This window comes from Hyla sarda (assembly GCF_029499605.1).
Source record: "Hyla sarda isolate aHylSar1 chromosome 1 unlocalized genomic scaffold, aHylSar1.hap1 SUPER_1_unloc_4, whole genome shotgun sequence".
In the NCBI taxonomy this organism is placed as follows: Eukaryota; Metazoa; Chordata; class Amphibia; order Anura; family Hylidae; genus Hyla; species Hyla sarda.
Genome location: NW_026607590.1, coordinates 199,058 through 220,972, shown reverse-complemented (window position 1 = coordinate 220,972; position 21,915 = coordinate 199,058). Strand labels below are relative to the sequence as shown.

General features: G+C 43.1%; 1 protein-coding gene across 1 annotated transcript; it reads left to right on the top strand.

Annotated features, from left to right (window-relative positions):
• The first annotated feature begins 405 nt into the window (after positions 1–405).
• Positions 406–21,392, top strand: LOC130298207 (uncharacterized). Its single transcript, XM_056551121.1, has 5 exons — positions 406–442; positions 1,804–1,930; positions 2,014–2,676; positions 5,581–5,740; positions 21,371–21,392. Exons 2-5 carry the CDS (start codon positions 1,843–1,845, stop codon positions 21,390–21,392), a joined length of 933 nt encoding a protein of 310 aa, XP_056407096.1. The 5' UTR covers positions 406–442; positions 1,804–1,842.
• The last annotated feature ends 523 nt before the right edge of the window (positions 21,393–21,915 follow it).

Here is a 21,915-nt window from a genome sequence, read left to right as displayed (position 1 = left end):
GTGACTGATCACATGACTGTGACATCATGCAGGTCCTATAGGCACACGGCTCCTGTACAGTCTGCAGGTGGAGGTATGTGTGTGGTCACATGTGGAGGCTGTTAGATGTTTTTTGTACTATTAACCCCTTCAGGATTCGGCAGTTTTGAGTTTTAACCCCTTAAGGACACAGCGATTTCTAATTTTTGTGTTAGTTTATATTTTTCCTTCTCGCCTTCTAATAGCCATAATGATTGTAATTTCCTCTTTATAAACCCATATGAGGCTTCTTGTTCTTGTTGTTGTGTTTTTCATCCCTGATTTGTACTTTGTAATGACATCACTCATTTTAACGCAAAAATCTACAACAAGGGCCAAAATAATATTATTTATGGGGTGAAATTCGAAAAAAAAGCAATTTTTAAAATCTGGGTTCTTCTGTTTGGACGCAGTGCACATTACGGTAATAATTCTCTTTATTCTGTAGGTCCAAACGATTACAATGATAAATGATTTATGATATATTTTTTGTACAATAATGAGTCTGTATCAGATTGTCCTACCTTGTCCCCTATAACTCTCTTATTATTCCGTATACGGGGATGTATGAAAGTCATTTTTTGCGCTGTGATCTGTAATTTTTATCGGAACCACTTTAGTTTTGATGAGACTTTTTTATCGCTTTTTAAGAATTTTTTTTGGACCATGAAGTTGTATTTTATTACATTTACGCCATTGACCGTGCGGTTACACATATGTTTAGGTTTATTTTGGTTTACATTTTAAAACAAATTGGTAAATGGGGAAGATTCAGTCGTTTATTAGGGGAGGGGCTTATTCATATTAAGTTAATGTTCTTTTTACCTTATTCCCAGTTTTTTAGTCCCTGTAGTAGACTATTACATGGAATCTATAGATTACATACACTGATCAATGCTGTGATGCTGAGGCTGCCTGCAGGATTGGAGCGTCGTTCAGACAGCGTGGAGCGAGGTTAGGGACCTCCACCCGTTCTCTCAGCTGACCGGGACCCCGCTATTTCACTGTGGGTGTCCTTATCAGCTCCACTGGGCTACCGGAAATAGATTTTTGGCATTGGTGATGTCCGGCATTAGCAATGAGTTCCAGATGCTGATAGCAGGTAGGACCTAGGGGCTATGAATCGTGCTGAACCACTGACTGTGCTTCATAGACTGGCAGCGGCCTCCCTCCCCTCCAAATCTTATCACTTTAATGACAGGAGTCCCTGCTCTGAAAGATGTTTCCTGCACAAGAGCAGAAGATATGCCAGATTTGATGCGTCTTCATCTCCGGAGCTGGGCCCGTGGCTATACATTATATACCTCCTGCCCAGTCAGCCATGAAGGAGTTAAATGGGGGTGATGCATTGCCACTTAACTTTTTTGGGGCCAAACACTATACAGATAGCTGCTTATTGTCCCTTCTACTCGCTGGGATAAGAACAACCAGTCTAGCTAGGGTTAAGTGGCGCACAGCACTGCCAATTCTATCCTTAGGGGCCAGACAGTAAGCAGCCATCTATATAGTCCCGGGGGAGGGGAGCAGTGATACTATGAAATATCACTTAACTCCTTACACTCCATGGGACGGGCGCTTTGGGTATAATGACCTGAACTGACAGCTGGATCATCAGACTTGCGGTCAGTTCGAGACATGTGACCATAATATAGAGGATCTGCCCCAACAAGTATTCACCTCATCATCCGAGAGCAAGAAGATAAATCATGTGCAGGAATATCCCCTCAAATGTCTCCATATAACATCCTGGAATTGTATAGAATTAAATGTTTATTCACAATACAGGTTCCTATAAGGTGTCAGGACGTGGCGGTCTATTTCTCCATGGAGGAGTGGGAGTATGTAGAAGGACACAAGGATCAGTACAAGGATCAGGTCATGATGGAGGATCAGCAGCCCCTCACATCACCAGGTAATAGACATGACTATATACACACGTCCTCTCATTATTTGTATGTAAAGAATGAATTCAGTCTCTGTATGTGTTCCCTACAGTCAGATCCAGTAAGAGAACAGCACCAGAGAGGTGTCCCCGTCCTCTTGATGAGCAGAATATGGAGGTCATTACTACAGGAAAAGATCTGATCTATATTAATGCTACAGACATAAAGGAAGAAGAAGAGACAGATGTGAGCAGTGATGAGCAGTATAAGGAGGACATTTCTACAGAGCATGATCTCATCTATATTAATGCTACAGACATAAAGGAAGAAGAAGAGACAGATGTGAGCGGTGATGAGCAGCATAAGGAGGATATTACTGCAGGGAAATATCTGATCGATATTTATACTACAGGCATAAAGGAAGAACAAGAGACAGATATGAGCGGTGATGAACAGTATAAGGAGGACATTCCTACAGGGAAAGATATGATCTATATTAATGCTACAGACATAAAGGAAGAAGAAGAGACTGATGTGAGCGGTAATGAGCAGTATAAGGAGGACATTCCTGCAGGGAAAGATCTGATCTATATTAATGCTACAGACATAAAGGAAGAAGAAAAAACAGATGTGAGCGGTGATGAGCAGTATAAAGAGGACATTCTGACAGGAAAAGATCTGGATAATATTAATGCTACTGATATGAAGGAAGAAGAGACAGATGTGAGCAGTGATGAGCAGTATAAGGAGGACATTCCTACAAGTAACCACCCAGGTGAGTAGTAACCACTTAATATAGAGACTGTAATAATTGTGTAGAATTCTTTAATCTCTCTGTCCTGTCTCTTGCTGTATATTCTTCTATTCACCCAAAATGTAAACTAATGCGATACTACAGCTGGAATGTGGACAAGAAATATCCCTGTGTGTACGAGGCCATCACACCCGCTCCCATAGACTTGCACTGAGGAGGCAACCTGTGACATCATGACTCCCGCAGCCCACACCCAGCGTTTGGAACTAAATGTTCTGACCACTGGGGCAGTGGAGTACCCCTTTAATCTCCCTGTCCGTTCTCCCTCTGCGGCAGAGCAGCTCATGTCCATGTAACAGGGGACGAGAACTGTGGCCAAGAATTCAATAGTGTATTGTAGCAGCAGAAGTGTGCTGGGATAAGGAAGCGCTGGTGGACACGTTCTCTCCTGGACTCTCCGATATTATACAAGAGGAGATTGTGGTCAGAGATCTCGAGGAGCTTTTGTCTTTCACCTTCTTAATAGACACTAGGTTCCGAGAGAGAGAGAGAGACCACCATTTTGGGACCCCTTGAGGAGGCCTTCTGTCAGATTGTTACCTCGCCTTTCATGCCCTCCCTCACCTCCCATGCAAAATGGCATTGTTTCGTTTTTTTATTTTGTCCCACAAATATTTTTTTTTTGTTTCGCCATAGATTTTGGGTAAAATGATTGATGTCAAGGACAGCAATTATTTTATAACATAATCTGCGGCGAAACAAAAAAAATTGTTTGTGGGGTGAAATAAAATAAAAAATCGCCAATTTGCCACTTTTTAGGGCTTCCGTTTTTACGCAGTGAACTTTTCGGTAAAAATAACACCTTATCTTTATTCTGTAGGTCAAGACGGTTACAAGGATACCCAAAGTATATAGGTTTTATTTTATTTTACTACTTTAAAAAACTTTTCAAACTTTTTTATTAGGGGAGGGGCTTATTCACATTTATTAATTTAACATCTTTTTTTTACACTTTTTTTTAGCCCCCATAGGGGACTATTACCTGCAATCTTCTGATTGTATATACTGATCAGTGCTATGCCATAACATTGATCATTGTTATCAGTGCTCTGCTGCTTCAGTCTTGGAGTAATAGAACACTGATCAGATGGCGAGGAGGCAGGTAAGGGCCCTCCCACCGTCCTCTCAGCTGATCGGGACATCAGGATTTTGTGGTGATAAAGGAATAAAAGGGATGAATAATTGCACCACATCATGACCACCACCATTACCACCATATAGTGACGGGATAATACTGCCATACTGATACTGAATAATACCCCTGTACACAGACTAATATCCCCCCATACAGTGCCCCCGGCTCTACACAGGCGCTGTAGACCATATAAGTGATTACAGTGCAGTTACATGTAGTGAATCACAGGGGGCGTCTTCCTGAAGTCGTTCTCTTTCCTCTTTGTCCCCACAGAATCTGCCGGAGAAATACGTTAGGCACCGCACGTTTCCAGCACGTTTCCCAATTCTTTCCTCAGTGCCCTAAATAGTGTAGATAATGTCAGTATGAAGGCAGATAATGGCGGTAGGTAGATAGCGTTGGTAGGTAGATGGTGTAGGTAGGTACTGGTGGTAAGTAGATAGATCAAAAACAAAAGAATACATAATGTGTGGCTTCCATTCTTATGCAGAGCACTTTTCGGTACAAATGACGTCATCTATATTGTGTCCAAACAATGACATCGATACCCAATATATATAGGTTTTGTATTATTGGATTATATTATTATTGGATTATAACTTTTTGTAATTTTTCTGTAATATTTCTGCCCCCCCCCCCCCCCCCAAAACACTTTATTTTCCTGTATGAGGGATCGTTTTTATTTGCGCCGTGATTTGTAGTTTTTGTATAGATTGTTCTTTTGTTTTGCTTTTTATACTTTTTTTTCTCTATTTTTTACATTTGCGCCATTCACTGTGCGGTTTAATTAACAACATTATATTATAATAGTTCGGATATTTACACCAAATATGTTAATTTATTTTTGTTTACATTATTTTATTCCAAAAAGGGGGGAGGGGTGTAATCAGACTTTTATTAGGGGAGGGGCTATTTCACATTTGTTTCTATTTTTTTTTAAAATATTTTATTTATTACTTTTTATGCTATAAATTAGTGATCCGAAACCTAAGGCTCTCTGCCTGTTGTAAAACTACAACTCCCAGCATGTTACACTATATAGTAGTATAGGTCCTGGTACAACATGCTGGGAGTTGTAGTTTCGGGTTGGCTGCAAAGCCAGAGGCTGTGTCAAGGAATGCTGGGAGCTGAAGTTTTTAACTACATCACCCAGCATGCCCTGATACGGCCTATGGCGCTGCAGCTGATACAACCCAGAACTACTCCCAGCATGTTTCACCTTATACTAGTATAGTAAAAGTAATGGTGCAACATGCTGGTAGTCGCAGTTTTGGGTCTGCTGCAGAGGTATAGGCTGTATGAGGGCATGCTGGGTGTTGTAGTTGGTAACTGCCACTCCCACCATTCTTTGAATCCCAGCAATCGTGATGTCAGACATCACCGCCCCCGCCCAAATCCCCCCCCCCGCAGCTTGCCCCCTCCAATAGACTTACATTGATGGGGTGTGACTGTGACATCACTACACCTGCAGCCCAAGCCCAGCGTTCATAACAAAATGATTTGAACACTGGAGCAGTGGAGTGCCCCTTTAAGGGGTTACAAAGTAGTAAAGCGTAACAAAAACTATGCAAACTGAGTATTGTGATCGTATTCACCTGAGAAATAATTGTACCGCACAGTGAATGAAGGAAAAAATGTTATGGCAAAATAAGAGTTTTGGCTCTTAGAGGAAAGCTTAAATTTCCTGAGTTGTTAAGGGGTTAAAATACAATCTGTGTTATTCTCTGCAGATTCTTGTAGCAGGAGATCAGAGGAGAATCTTATATCTTCAGATTATAAAGCAGATGATGATATCACACAAGATACATATGAAGAACATTCCATTATCCCAGATACACCCTCAGCCCTTCACAGCCAAGATCTGTCATCTCATCCTTATATACAGGTCCTGTCTTCTCACTCATCACAGGATGTTCACCAAAATAAAAGTCACAGAAGGGGTGTTGGACATCAACGAGCTCATACAGGAAAGAAAACATATTCATGCTCAGAATGTGGGAAATGTTTTACTTTTAAATCAAGTCTTGTTACACATCAAAGAACTCACACAGGAGAGAAGCCATTTTCATGTTCAGAATGTGGGAAATGTTTTCCTGCGAAAACAAATCTTGTTCAACATCAAAGAACTCACACAGGGGAGAAGCTATTTTCATGTTCAGAATGTGAGAAATGTTTTACTAATAAATCATATCTTGTTGTACATCAAAGAACTCACACAGGGGAGAAACCATTTTCATGCTCAGAATGTGGAAAATGTTTTACTCAGCAATCGCATCTTGCTGTACATCAAAGAACTCACACAGGGGTGAAACCATTTTCATGTTCAGAATGTAGAAAGTGTTTTACTGACAAATCAAATCTTGTTCAACATCAAAAAACTCACACAGGGGAGAAGCTTTTTCCGTGTTCACAAATTACTGAGAAATCAAGTCTTGTTTATCATCAAAAAACTCACATAGGAGAGAAGCTATTTTCATGTTCAGAATGTGGAAAATGTTTTACTGAGAAATCAAGTCTTGTTACACATGAAAGAACTCACACAGGAGAGAAGCCATTTTCATGTTCAGAATGTGGAAAATGTTTTACTAAAAAAATCATATCGTGTTGAACATCAGAGAACTCACACAGGGGAGAAGCCATTTTCATGTTCAGAATGTGGAAAATGCTTTACTTGTAAATCAAATCTTGTTAGACATCAGATAACTCACACTGGAGAGAGGTCATTTCCATGTTCAGAATGTGGAAAATGTTATTCTATGAAATCAAGTCTTGTTAATCATCAAAGAACTCACACAGGTGAGAAGCCATTTTTATGTTCAGCATGTGGAAAATGTTTCACTGGGAGATCAAGTCTTGTTTATCATCAAAAAACTCACACAGGAGAGAAGCCATTTTTATGTTCAGAATGTGGAAAATGTTTTACTGACAAATCAGGTCTTGTTCATCATCAAAAAACTCACACAGGGGTGAAGCCATTTCTGTGTTTAGAATGTGGAAAATATTTTATTCAGAAATCAGATCTTGTTAAACATGAAAGAACTCACACAGGGGAGAAGCCAATTCCGAGCAATAATTGATGCAGATATCACATCTATATATTCACCATGTACATAGGATATCTGACATTTATATGTATCATATACTGCAGGGGTCTCAAACTGGCGGCCCTCCAGATGTTGCAAAACTTCAACTCCCAGCATGCCTGTGAGGGAAGTCAGCTTGTTATACATTTCTATATAACCTTTTATAATAAACCTTTATATGATTATACGCCATTTTGTATATCATCACCATGTTGTGTATAGTCCACCATCTTGTCTATGTTCCTTCATTATGAACTGAGTGTGAACTTTACCAGAATTATAACCAGGAAACTTGTAAACAAGAACCACAACTGCTGAGCGTACAGAAAACTCCAAGGCTTTGGATAGGGGATAAGATGTATAATCCCCGGAGGACCCCTTTAAATAATACAATACACTAATTCATACTATAGAAGAAAGGATGTCCAGCGCAGATTCTTGCAGAACGGAGCTTTTATTTGCAGACTTTCACCTCGGTGCACAGACAATGTAGACACACATGACGGGTTTCTGTCCTACATCTGGACCTTAGTCATACAAGTTATAAAATTACCTGTCAGCCATTTATAGAGGACGTGAGACATCAGCTCCTCCTTAATGCGGCGCTTCTTAGATGTCCCATCTTCTCCACCCCCCATCATACAGGTGGATCGTACCACCTCTACATGACCAGGGGTGATATCTGACTATAGGAACATATTCAATGTATCTATCACAACCACATATAATGTGAAATATAAAGAACATATCCAATCACCTATATAGAAAATACGTATCATAAATATACAGTATATAAAACCAATGGCTGTCATTGTGGGAATAGGCCGGGCATTATATAAAGAACTTTTTCTGTAATATGGAAATATATATAAAAATGATTGTAGCATCACAGAATAAAGATATGGTGTGAGAGCATGATGGGAGGAAGTGAGAGCTAGCTCCTCCTCCTGATCCTGAATCCTCGGGGCTGAGATCTAGTTTAAAGGGGTACTCCGGTGAAAACCTTTTCTCTTATAAATCAACTGGTGGCAGAAAGTTAAACATATTTGTAAATTATTTTTCCTTTTTCTTTTTCCTTTTGTTTTTATATTTGTAAATTACTTCTATTAAAAAATCTTAATCCTTCCAGTTAGGGATCGACCGATATCGGTTTTTTAGGGCCGATACCGATAATCGGTGCAGGTTAGGACCGATAGCCGATAACTTATACCGATATTCCGGTGTAAGTTATCGGCTATTTATCCCCCCGCGACACCGCTGCAGAACATTGATTTAAAGCAGACGCTCTAACTCAATGCACTGCAGTGGCTTTTGCGGTGCCATAGGCCGCCGCCACCACCCGCTTCTCTCCCCCTGTCTGTCAGGGTGGTCCGGGCCATCCTTCCTTCCTTCCTGTAGTGTCCGGCGGCATTCCGGGTGGAGGGTGAACCGGTCCGGGCTGTCCTTCTCCGGGGGTCATCTTCTCCACTCCGGGCAGGCTCCGGCATAGTAACGCAGCATAGACGCCGCTGTGCAGTGACGCCCGTGCGCAGCGACGCACCTGACGTCACGGCGTAGCGGCGTCTATGCAGCGTACTAGGCCGGAGCCTGCCCGGAGTGGAGAAGATGACCCCCGGAGAAGGACAGCCCGGACCGGTTCACCCTCCACCCGGAATGCCGCTGGACACTACAGGAAGGATGGATGGCCCAGACCACCCCCATTACGGGTAAGTTTAATTTTTTTTATTGACTTGAAGGGTGGGGGAGGGGCCCGACCGGTATAGCGGTATGCCCCAAATCATGATTATCGGCCGATGATATCGGCCATACCGATAATCGGTCGATCCCTACTTCCAGTACTTATTAGCTGCTGAATGCTACAGAGGAAATTCCTTTCTTTTTGGAACACTGATGACATCACGACCACAGTGCTCTCTGCTGACATCTCTGTCCATTTTAGCAACCATGCATAGCAGATGCATAGCAGATGTACGCTAAGGGCAGCATGGTGGCTCAGTGGTTAGCACTGCTGCCTTGCAGTGTTGGTGACTTGGGTTCAAATACCACTAAGGACAACAATAAATAAAGAGTTATTATTATTATAATATTGTCAGCAGAGAGCACTGTGCTCGTGATGTCATCAGAGAGCATTCCAAAAAGAAAATAATTTCCTCTGTAGCATTCAGCAGCTAATAAGTACAGGAAGGATTAAGATTTTTTAATAGAAGTAATTTACAAATATGTTTAACTTTCTGCCACCAGTTGATTTAAAAGAAAAAAGGTTTTCACCGGAGTACCCCTTTAACCCCTTCCCGACCTATGACATACCTGTACGTCATGGGTGGCAAGGTGTTCCCGACCCATGACATACAGGTACGTCATGGACATTACTGCCGCTACTCGCGGCATCCCGCAGCGCCCGGAAAGATGGTGGCTATCACTGATAACCAACCATTTTACCATGTGACCACGGGGGGTTTCATCCCCCACCCCCCCCCCCCCCACCCCAGCGATCGCTGCTATCAGCTGGTCAAATCTGACTAGCTGATAGCAGCGTTTCGCTATGAAAATACTTAGCAGCGCGGTGTGTGAGTCCCGATCACGGGGATCGGGACACATACCGCTCTGCTAAGTGTCCCTGACCTGTCCCCCGGCGTCACTTACCCGTCGGAGCGGTGTCCCGAGCGGTCCCGGCGTCCTCCGTGCGGTCCCGGCTGCGCTGCGTCCCGGAGGTGAGTTTCCGGCAGCAGTGCGGCATCTTCATTGGCAGCAGTGAGATCGCCGTAAAGCGATCTCACTGCTGCCTCTGAGAGTTTCAAAACTGCAACTCCCAGCATGCCCAGACAGCCTTTGGCTTTCTGGGCATGCTGGGAGTTGTAGTTATGCAACATCTGGAGGTCCTCAGTTTGGAGACCACTGTATAATGGTCTCCAATCTGTGCTCTTCCAGATGTTGCAAAACTACAAATCTCAGCATGCTCAGTCTGTCCAGGCATGCTGGGAGTTGTAGTTCTCTAACATCTGGAAGAGCACAGATTGGAGACCATTATACAGTGGTCTCCAAACTGTGGACCTCCAGATGTTGCAAAACTACAACTCCCAGCATGCCCAGACTGCCCAAGCATGCTGGAAGTTGTAGTTCGGCAACATCTGATCCTTCAGATATTGCCGAACTACAACTTCCAGCATGCCTTGGCAGTCTGGGCATGCTGGGAGTTGTAGTTTTGCAACAACTGGAGGCACACTAGTTGGGAAACATTGTCCGTTTCCTACCTCAGTGCCTCCAGCTGTTGCAATTGTTGCAAAACTATAACTCCCAGCATGCACTGACAGACCATGCATGCTGGGAGTTGTAGTTTTGCAACAGCTGGAGGCACACTGGTTTGGAAACACTAAGTTTGGTTGCAAAACACTTGAAAGTTTATTACTTAACTTAGTGTTTCCAAACCAGTGTTCCTCCAGCTGTTGCAAAACTACAACTCCCAGCATGCACGGACAGCCAAAGGGCATGCTCGGAGTTTGCAACAGCTGGATGTTTGCCCCCTCCCCCCAATGTGAATGTACAGGGTACACTCACATGGGCGGAGGTTTACAGTGAGTGCTGCAAGTTTGAGATGGCGCAAATTTTGCGCTGCAGCTCAAACTTCCAGCGGCAAACTTGCTGTGAACCTCTGCCCATGTGACTGTACCCTAAAAACACTATACTACACTAACACTAACCTAAAATAAAAAGTAAAAAACACTACATATGCACATACCCCTACACAGCCCCCCTCCCCCCAAAAAATGAAAAACGTCTGGTACACTACTGGTTCCAAAACGGAGCCTCCAGCTGTTGCAAAATAATAACTCCCAGTATTGCCGGACAGCCATTGACTGTCCAGGCATGCTGGGAGTTTTGCAACAGCTGGAGGCACCCTGTTTGGGAATCATTGGCATAGAATACCCCTATGTCCACCCCTATGCAAATCCCTAATTCAGGCCTCAAATGCGCATGGCGCTCTCTCACTTTGGAGCCCTGTCGTATTTCAGGGCAACAGTTTTGGGACACATATGGGGTATCGCCGTACTCGGGAGAAATTGCCTTACAAATTTTGGGGGGCTTTTTCTTCTTTAACCCCTTATGAAAAGGTGAAGTTGGGGTCTACACCAGCATGTTAGTGTAAAAAAATGAATTTTTTACACTGACATGCTGGTGTTGCCCTATACTTTTCATTTTCACAAGAGGTAAAAGGGAAAAAAGACCCTCTAAATTTGTAACACAATTTCTCCTGAGTACGGAGATACCCCATATGTGGGCGCAAAGTGCTCTGGGGGCGCACAGCAAGGCCCAGAAGGGAGAGTGCGCCATGTACATTTGAGGCGATTTGCACAGGGGTGGCTGATTGTTACAGCAGTTCTGACAAACGCAAAACAATAAATATCCATATGTGACCCCATTTTGGAAACTACACCCTTCACGGAATGTAATAAGGGGTACAGTGAGCATTTACACCCCACTGGTGTCTGACAGATTTTTGGAACAGTGGTCTGTGAAAATGAAAAATAAAATTTTTGATTTGCACAGTCCACTGTTTCAAATATCTGTCAAACGCCAATGGGGTGTAAATGCTCACTGCACCCCTTATTCAATTCTATGAGGGGTATTGTTTCCAAAATGGGGTCACATGTGGGGGGGGGGGTCCCCTGTTCTGGCACCATAGGGGCTTCCTAAATGGGACATGCCCCCCAAAAACCCTTTCAGAAAAACTCTCCAAAATCCCATTGTCGCTCCTTCCCTTCTGAGCCCTCTACTGCGCCCGCCGAACACTTTACATACGCATATGAGGTATTTCCTTACTCGAGAGAAATTGGGTTACAAATTTTAGGGTGATTTCTCTCCTTTTACCCCTTGTAAAAATTCAAAAATTGGGTCTACAAGAAAATGTGTAAAAAATGAAGATTTAGAATTTTCTCCTTCACTTTGCTGCTATTCCTGTGAAACACCTAAAGGGTTAAAACACTTACTGAATGTCATTTGGAATACTTTGGGGGGGGGGGGGGGTGCAGTTTTTATAATGGGGTCATTTATGGGGTATTTCTAATATGAAGACCCTTAAAATCCACTTCCAACCTGAACTGGGCCCTGAAAAATTACGATTTTGAAAATCTTGAGAAAAATTGGAAAATTGCTGCGGAACTTTGAAGCCCTCTGATGTTTTCCAAAAGTAAAAACTTGTCAATTTTTTTATGCAGACACAAAGTAGACATATTGTATATGTGAATCAATATGTAATTTATTTGGAATATCCATTTTCCTTTCAAGCAGAGACTTTCAAAGTTAGAAAAATGCTAAATTTTCAAAATTTTCATGAAATTTTTAGATTTTTTACCAAGAAAGGATGAAAATATCAGTGAAATTTTACCAATAACATAAAGTAGAATATGTCACGAAAAAACAATCTCGGAATCAGAATGATAGGTAAAAGCATCAGAGTTATTAATGTTTAAAGTGACAGTGGTCAGATTTTCAAAAAATGCCCAGATCCTGAAGGTGAAAATGGGCTGGATCATGAAGGGGTTAAAGGAGTAGTCCAGTGCTGAAAAACACCCCCTATCCCAAGGGTAGGGGATAAGTTTCAGATTGCGAGGGGTCCGACCGCTGGGGGCCCCCGCGATCTCCTGTACGGGGCCCTGGCTCGCTGGCCAGATAGCGCGTGTTGACCACCAGACGAAGCGGCAGCCGACACGCCCCTTCAAAAAAAGCGCTATGGCAGAGCCAGAGATTGCCAAAGGCAGCGCTGCATCAGTCCCCCCAAAAATTTGAGTTCCTGGATTTAAATATCTATATTCAGGATGGCTGTTTGCATACTGACACCTATTTTAAGGAACTACCTCGACTTTAACAGTTGCCATCGGAAACAATGGAAGAAGAACATTCCATTCGGTCAAATGAAAAGAATCCGGAGGAATTGTTCTTCCACACAAAAATGCCAGCAACAACTAGATAACCTGGAGGATCGTTTTATACAAAAAGTGTATCCCAAACCCCTTATACAAGGAGCACGCCAGAGAGTGGACGAATTAGAACAAAGTGCTTGCTTGGAAAATAATAAACAGGGTAATGCAGAGGGAGGTTATAATGATGAATTTGATTCTGGTTTTCTAACTACCGTATATACTTGAGTATAAGCCGACCAGAATATAAGCCGAGGCCCCTAATCCCCCCCCCCCCCCCCCCCCAAAAAAAAAAAAAAAAAAAAAAAAAAAAAAAAATATATATATATATATATATATGTATATATATATATATATATATATATATATATATATATATATATATATATATATATATATATATATATGTTATTGACTCGACTATAAGCCTAGGGTGGGAAATACCTCATCCCCCCATGTAATCATCCAGACCCCCGTCATCATCCCCCCCCCTTCATCATCATCGCCTGTCAATCCCTTCATCAGTGGTTTTCAACCTGCGGACCTCTAGATGTTGCAAAACTACAACCCCCAGCATGCCCGGACAGCCATCGGCTGTCTGGGCATGCTGGGAGTTGTAGTTTTGAAACCTCTGGAGGTCCGCAGGTTGAATACCATTGCGGCCTTCATCATCATCCCCCCCTTAATCATCATCCCCCTCCCTTTCATCATCACCGCCTGTCAATCCCTTCATCAGTGGTCTTCAACCTGCGGACCTCCAGATGTTGCAGAACCACAACTCCCAGCATGCCCAGACATCTATCGGCTGTTCGGGCATGCTGGGAGTTGTAGTTTTGAAACCTCTGGAGGTCCGCAGGTTGAAGACCACTGTGGCCTTTTTGTTTTGTACTCACCTCCCCTTGGCAGGAAGTTAGGGTGAGCTGGTCCTAGTGATGTTGCCTTGACGACGACGCACAGGGACGTTGCGCATGAAGAGGGCCCTCCGGTGAAAATGGACAGCCCGGAACGAGTATCCCTCCCCACCGGATGGTCCCTGCAGCATAGATGGCCCGGACCAGCTCACCCTAACTTCCCGCTGTGGGGGGGGGGGGGTGAGTACAAAACAAAAGAGGGGGGGGGGGGCCTGGATGATGACGAAGGCCGAAGTGGTCTTCAACCTGCGGACCTCCAGAGGTTTCAAAACTACAACACCCAGCATGCCCAGACAGCTGATGGCTGTCTGGGCATGCTGGGAGTTGTAGTTTTACAACATCTGGCGGTCTGCAGGTTGAAGACCACTGAAAAGGGATTGACAGGCGGAGAGATCACTCGAGTATAAGCCGAGGGGGGCGTTTTCAGCACGAAAAATGGTGCTGAAAAACTCGGCTTATACTCGAGTATATACGGTAGGTATTACACGTCACACACCAATATTTTTCTTTTATGTTTTTTTTATTGTTTTTGTATAGGTAATATCACCAGCTCATATTATTTTTTTTATGGTTTTCCCGTGTCCTGTGCAGTATCTCTCCCAGAAGTCCACTTGATGGCCCCCGTGGTGGTCTACACCCCGAAGTCATCAATTCTTACTCTAAGAGAGAGTTTGCAGCTGTTCCTGGAGACGGTTAACATTAACCTCTGCATGGTGGAATAATAGGTCACGATGTTTATCAGGATCAGTAGAAGCATCACCCACTCGATGATTATGGTGGTGATTTCACGGATCTCGTCCCAGTCTTCATCATCATAGAATAATTCCTGTAATGTTTTATATCCAAAGTAGAAAATTGCGCAGGTAAAAGTCAGGCCACAGCAGGTGCATCTACTATGGTGGATGACTTTGTTTGCTCCTGGTAATTTATACATCTGGATGGACTGCCCAAGGTAGTATAAGGCTTCACATGTAATGGAAATTATCGTGCTGACAAAGTGTATCCTGGGATATTCTTCGGGGGACAATACATGCATGACAGCTGTACCAAAACAGGAGGCCCACACAATGGCCAGCAGGATCCTCTGGATCAGGACCTGATGACCCCTGAACTCTTCAGTATGCATAACCATATACTTATAAATAAGAAAGGTTAGTACCAAAGTGCCAATGGATGTCCCTATGAAACCAATTCTCAATAATATGTTTTCGGGAAAGAAATTTCCCACGTCACTGTGAAGGAAAAGAAACCAATGTTATTGTGGATATTTCCTCACTCCCAACCCATGAAATAAGAATCTTGTGCTTGTTTATCTTACCTGATGTGCATCAGTGGCGAGGCGGCATGGCCGAGGACGACCGTCACGATGTAGCTGGTGGCAAGCCAGGCCGCACACCAAAACGCCAACAGAAGGGGGACGAACCCCAAACCTTTTAGCTCCATCTCAGTCAAGAAGAAGAAATAGAAGTTGCTAATCGCACTGTACCAATCTACAGAATGAAGGCTCGGGCGGCTGTCAGTGGGATGTCAGGACTCCAGCTGTCTATGACATCACATGTCTGATGTCACGATGACTGCTTGTTTCTTAGAGCTGCCATGATTTAGTATCTGCTATGGACAGAACCTGATGTTTCTACTATGGACCTTACAGACCCCAGAACCCAAGTAATTAGTGCAGGGGCTCCATTTTGATCATCTCATATTTCACATTATTTGAGTTCCAGGGCTCGGATACATTTGCACCCTCTATAGCAGTGGTCTCTAAGCTGTGAACCCCCAACCGCTGCAAAACCACAACTCCCAGCATGCCCGGACAGCAACTTTGCATAAGGAAATAGCCTAATTAAACTTTTCTTATATATAGACTCCCCGACATCTCCAAGGATAAGCCTCTAAGGGTCTCGTTCGATCTTAATGTTATACCTTTTTTCAATAACATCGATGATTCCAAAATGTATGAATATAGGAATAATTCCATATAAGATACAAAAAGTTAGCATCCTCCATTTCTGGAAAAGTTTCTGAGTTGCCCAAAGCAACCAATCAGATTGCTTCCTTCATTTTTCAGAGGTCTTTTAAAAAATGAAAGAAGCAATCTGATTGGTTGCTATGGGCAACTGCATAACTCTTCCTCTACACTGGTTTTGATGAATCTCCCCCATAGAGAGAGATTTATCAAAACCTGACCAGTGGAAAAGCTGCTGAGATGCCCATAGCAACCAATCAGATTGCTTCTTTTATTCTTGAAAAAGCCTATGAAAAATTAAAGAAGCGATCTGATTGGTTGCTATGGGCAACTCAGAAACTTTTCCTCTGGACAGGTTTTGGGTTTTGATAAATCTTCCTCTCTGGGGGAGATTCAGCAAAACCTGTGCAGAGGAAGAGTTGTGCTGTTGCCCATAGCAACCAATCAGATTGCTTCTTTCATTTTTGAAAAGGCCTCTGAAAAATGAAGGAAGCAATCTGATTGGTTGCTATGGGCAACTCAGAAACTTTTCCAGGAAAGTAAAGTTTAACCACAACCAGGGGCGGATCCAGAGTCTAGTCTCGGGAGGGGCACTATTAGAGAATTTTGTATTGGCGGACAGAAAATAAGGTGTTTCTTAACCCCTTAAGGACGCAACCCTTTTTCACCTTAAGGACTGGGCCCTTTTTCGCAATTCTGACCACCGTCACTTTACGAATTAATAACGCGAAAACACTTTTACCGAATATTCTGATTCTGAGATTGTTTTTTCGTGACATATTCTATTTTATTTTGGTGGTAAATTTTCGGCGTTACTTGCATCCTTTTTTGGTGAAAAATCCCCAAATTTAATGAAAATGTTGAAAATTTAGCATTTTTCTAACTTTGAAGCTCTCTACTTGTAAGGAAAATTGATATTCACAATAAATTTAATTTTTCTTCACAAGTACAATATGTTCACTTTATGTTGGCATCATAAAATGGACATATTTTTGCTTTTTTTAAAAAATTAGAGGGCTTCAAAGTAGAGAAGCAATTTTCAAAAGGGACAGATGTTACAGAACTACAACTATTTAAATAAAAACAAAAAAAAAAAACGTATAGGGTTCCCCGTATTTTCATTCTCAGCACAATACCATCCAAACAGCAACAGCCTGACGTTACCAGGGTGGGCGGGGACCATTGTTACTGGCCCTCCCCAGCCTAAATAACGCCAGCCTGTTACCGCCTAGGCCCAGGAGCACCATTTTTGACGCTCCGGGCCTGTTGGTACCGGCTCTTCCCGGCACCCCTGTGGCGGTGGGTACCGGGGTAATAATTGGGGGTTAGCGCTAGCTGTTTTGGGGGCTAGCGCTAAGCCCTGGCTTAGTAATGGATTTAGTCAATAAGACAAGCTTCCACTACTAACCCTGAAAATTCATAAAAAAAAACACATTGGAAAAATTATTTTATTTAACCCCTTAAGGACGCAGGATGTAAATGTACGTCCTGGTGAGGTGGTACTTAACGCACCAGAACGTACATTTACGTCCTGTGCATAACAGCGGGCATCGGAGCGATGCCCGTGTCATGCGCGGCTGATCCCGGCTGCTGATCGCAGCCAGGGACCCGCCGGCAATGGCCGACGCCCGCGATCTCGCGGGTGTCCGCCATTAACCCCTCAGGTGCCGGGATCAATACAGATCCTGGCATCTGCGGCAGTGCGTGATTTAAATGAACGATCGGATCGCCCGCAGCGCTGCTGCGGGGATCCGATCATTCAGAACGCCGGACGGAGGTCCCCTCTCCTTCCTCCGTGCGGCTCCCGGCGTCTCCTGCTCTGGTCTGTGATCGAGCAGACCAGAGCAGAAGATGACCGATAATACTGATCTGTTCTATGTCCTATACATAGAACAGATCAGTATTAGCAATCATGGTATTGCTATGAATAGTCCCCTATGGGGACTATTCAAGTGTAAAAAAAAATGTAAAAAAATGTAAAAGTAAAAGTAAAAAAAAAGTGAAAAATCCCCTCCCCCAATAAAAAAGTAAAACGTCAGTTTTTTCCTATTTTACCCCCAAAAAGCGTAAAGAACATTTTTTATAGACATATTTGGTATCGCCGCGTGCGTAAATGTCCGAACTATTAAAATAAAATGTCTATGATCCCGTACGGTGAACGGCGTGAACGAAAAAAAAAAAAAGTCCAAAATTCCTACTTTTTTAATACATTGTATTAAAAAAAAATTATAAAAAATGTATTAAAAGTTTTTTATATGCAAATGTGGTATAAAAAAAGTACAGATCATGGCGCAAAAAATGAGCCCCCATACCGCCGCTTATATGGAAAAATAAAAAAGTTAGAGGTCATCAAAATAAAGGGATTATAAACGTACTAATTTGGTTAAAAAGTTTGTGATTTTTTTTTAAGCGCAACAATAATGTAAAAGTATGTAATAATGGGTATCATGTTAACCGTATTGACCCTCAGAATAAAGAACACACTTCATTTTTACCAGAAATTGTACGGCGTGAAAACAAAACCTTCCAAAATTAGCAAAATTGCGTTTTTCGTTTTAATTTCCCCACAAAAATAGTGTTTTTTGGTTGCGCCATACATTTTATGATATAATGAGTAATGTCATTACAAAGAACAACTGGTCGCGCAAAAAACAAGCCCTCATACTAGTCTGTGGATGAAAATATAAAAGAGTTCTGATTTTTAGAAGGCGAGGAGGAAAAAATGAAAACGTAAAAATTTAATTGTCTGAGTCCTTAAGGCCAAAATGGGCTGAGTCCTTAAGGGGTTAAGGGGGCAATTTCGTTTTTTCCTCCTTGCCTTTAAAAAAATAATAAGTCTTTCAATTTTGCACCTAAAAATCCATATGATGGCTTATTTTTTGCGCCACCTATTCTACTTTTTAATTACGTCAGTCATTTTGCCCAAAAATCTACGGCGAAATGGAAAAAAAAATCATTGTGAGACAAAATTGAAAAAAAACCCGCTGTTTTGTAACTTTTGGTGGCTTCTGTTTCTACGTAGTACATTTTTTGGTAAAAATGACACCTTATCTTTATTCTGTAGGTCCATACGATTAAAATAATACCCTACTTATATAGGTTTGATTTTGTCGTACTTCTGGAAAAAGTCATAACTACCGTATTTATCGGTGTATAACACGCACCCCCATTTTAACAGGGAAATTTAAGTAAAAAAAATAAAATGTAAAATAAATGACTTGGACTAAATGCCACATCATCCCCCCAACTTCGTTTTCTTCTGCACCTCAGTTTGGTCCCGTCCCCTCCAGTGCCACATCATTCCTTCCCTTTTATCAGTTCCTGTGCCACATTTACCCCTCTCATCGCCACCCCCCATATCTCATCATCTCCCCATGTCTCATCATTCCCCCCTCATCATCCCCCACCCTGTCTCATCATTTCCCCCTGTCTCATCCCCCCCTCATCATTTCCCCCTGTCTTATCCCCCTCATCATTTCCCCCCTCTTCCCCCCATCATCCCCCCTCTCATCATTTCCCCCTGTCTCATCCCCCCTCATCCCCCCATCATTCCCCCCTGTCTCATCCCCCCCCTCATCATTTCCCCCTGCCTCATCCCCCCATCACCCCCCCTCATCATTTCCCCCGTCTCATCCCCCCATCATCCCCCCTCATCATTTCCCCCTGTCTCATCCCCCTGTCTCATCCCCCCATCATTTCCCCCTGTCTCATCCCCCATCATTCTTCCCTCTCATCATTTCCCCCTGTCTCATCCCCCCCTCATCATTTCCCCGTCTCATTATTCCCCCATCATGTTCCTCCTATGGCATTCAGTGGTCTTCAACCTGCGGACCTCCAGATGTTGCAAAACTACAACTCCCAGCATGCCCGGACAGCCAACTGCTGTCAGGGCATGCTGGGAGTTGTAGTTTTGCAACATCTGGAGGTCCACAGGTTGAAGACCACTCTTCCCCTTTCCTTACTTGTCTGCGCTTCGGCTGTCTTGCGGGGTCAGTGAAGCAGATGAGTTACGTCCTCTCCCGGCTCCTCTGCACGGCATCACGGAGGTCACTTTTCGGCGGCGACTACAGGAAATAAAGTGATGCCGCACAGAGAAGCCGGCAGAGGACGTAACTCATCTGCTTCACTGACCCCGCAAGACCCTCCGCCTGACCTGACCTGCCGAAGCGCAGACAGGTAAGGAAAATAAACGAAACTATAAAAAGCAGGGAAAGGGGGAATGATGAGGGAGGGGGGAGGGAGGGAAAATGAAAAGTAAAACTCACTTGTTTTCTCCTGCACTATCCACAGGAACTGGTGGATAGTGCGGGAGACGCTAATTAAAAGGTAGCGCAGATCCGGACAAGGTAGGGCTCATTTTAATCAGCATCTCCCGCACTATCCACCACACCAGTATCTGTGGATAGTGCGGGAGAAAACAAGTGACAGTGCGGGGAGGAGACACCGCTGGTCACTGATTTAAAGTAGCCACGGTCGTGCTGTTAATACTTAACAAGCAGACGCTGCTGCGACCGCTTTAAATCAGGGACCAGAAGACTTATCGGCGTATAACACGCAGGAAGACTTGTTGCCTTAAATGTAAGTTTTAAAAGTGCGTGTTATACGCCGATAAATATGGTACATGCAGGAAAATTAATGCGTTTAAAATTGTCATCTTCTGACCCCTATAACTTTTTTATTTTTGCGCATATGGGGCAGTATGAGGGCGCAATTGTTGCGCCGTGATCTGAAGTTTTAAGCGGTACCATTTTTGCATTGATAGGACTTATTGATCACTTTTTATTAATTTTTTCATGATATAAAAAGTGACCAAAAATTCACTATTTTGGAATTTTTTTGCACGTACACCATTGACCATGCGGTTTAATTAACGATATATTTTTATAATTCAGATATTTCCGCACGCGGCGATACCATATATGTTTATTTTTATTTACACAGTGTTTTTTTTTTAATGGGAAAAGGGGGGCGATTCAAACTTTTAATAGGGAAGGGGTTAAATGATCTTTATTCACTTTTTTTCCCACTTTTTTTTGCAGTGTTATAGCTCCCATAGGAAACCAGTGATCGATGATTCTGCCGCTTGACTGCTCATGCCTTGATCTCGGGCACTGAGCAGTCATTCGGCGATCGGACAGCGAGGAGGCAGGTAGGGAGCCTCCTGCTGTCCTGTAAGCTGTTCGGGATGCCGCGATTTCGCCGCGGCTATCCTGAACAGCCCACTGAGCTAACCGGCATACTTTCACTTTCACTTTAGACGCGGCGTTCAACTTTGAACGCCGAGTCTAAAGGATTAATAGCGCGCGGCACCGCGATCAATGCCGTGCGCTATTAGCCACGGCCCGACCCGCTATTATAGATCGGGAGCGGACACATGACGTTCCAGTACGTCATGTGTCCTTATGGAGTTAACTTACTAAGGGGTGACTAGGATATAACTAGGGAAGCGGACCCTGACAGGGACTGTGACTTTGGGGCCCCCCCAAACAAGGCACAGTATGAAATACGTGCCAGGACACCACAAACCCCCTTACTTAAAACAAGTAGACCCCGACGCCTGTTCCCTAAGGCAGAGGGACTAGGACAAGGACAGAATTATTAAAGAGTCTATACATCCTGACAACATTTTCTTTTAATTTGCCTAGTATTCTTACTAAACAATTATGAAGCTATCTAACATTTAGTCTCTAGCTCTTTAGACATCTTTATAGCTCTTTCTATACATTTATGAGGCTAACTAGACGTTGATAAAGCTCAATAGACATTGGATGAAGCTGTCTAACATTTAGTCTCAAGCTCCCTGGATTTTTATACAGAGCTCTCTATACATTTAGTCTCAAGCTGTCTAGACATTTTTGAAAACTCACCACATTTTCTTTTGTTTTGCCACGATGAGTCACCTGTTAGTACACAAAAGTTATATTGGCTTGCCTGAGGCTATCTACCAATAAGTTTAGCCACCAGGGTCTATTGGCTACACGCTTCTTACCTCTAGAACACAACAGTATACCCTTACCTAGGTTACCTTTAGAAATATGTGTTTAATTTTAGCACTCAAAAGCATCTACTGGCCAGGTAGAGCATTTCATACACGTAATAAAGAAAAGAGAGATTAGTGTACCTAACAGTGGCAGGAATAGAATTTCAATAGGCTACAATTCCTAAAGTGTTTCTTGAGTGTGAGACATAT

Bases quoted from the DNA above. Each gene is read 5' to 3' on its own strand.
- LOC130298207 (XM_056551121.1), top strand. From the start codon at position 1,843: ATGGAGGAGTGGGAGTATGTAGAAGGACACAAGGATCAGTACAAGGAT. The intron at 1,931-2,013 runs GTAATAGACATG...TGTTCCCTACAG, and splicing joins GCAGCCCCTCACATCACCAG to TCAGATCCAGTAAGAGAACA. The intron at 5,741-21,370 runs GTCTTCTCACTC...TAATTTGCCTAG, and splicing joins CATCCTTATATACAGGTCCT to TATTCTTACTAAACAATTAT.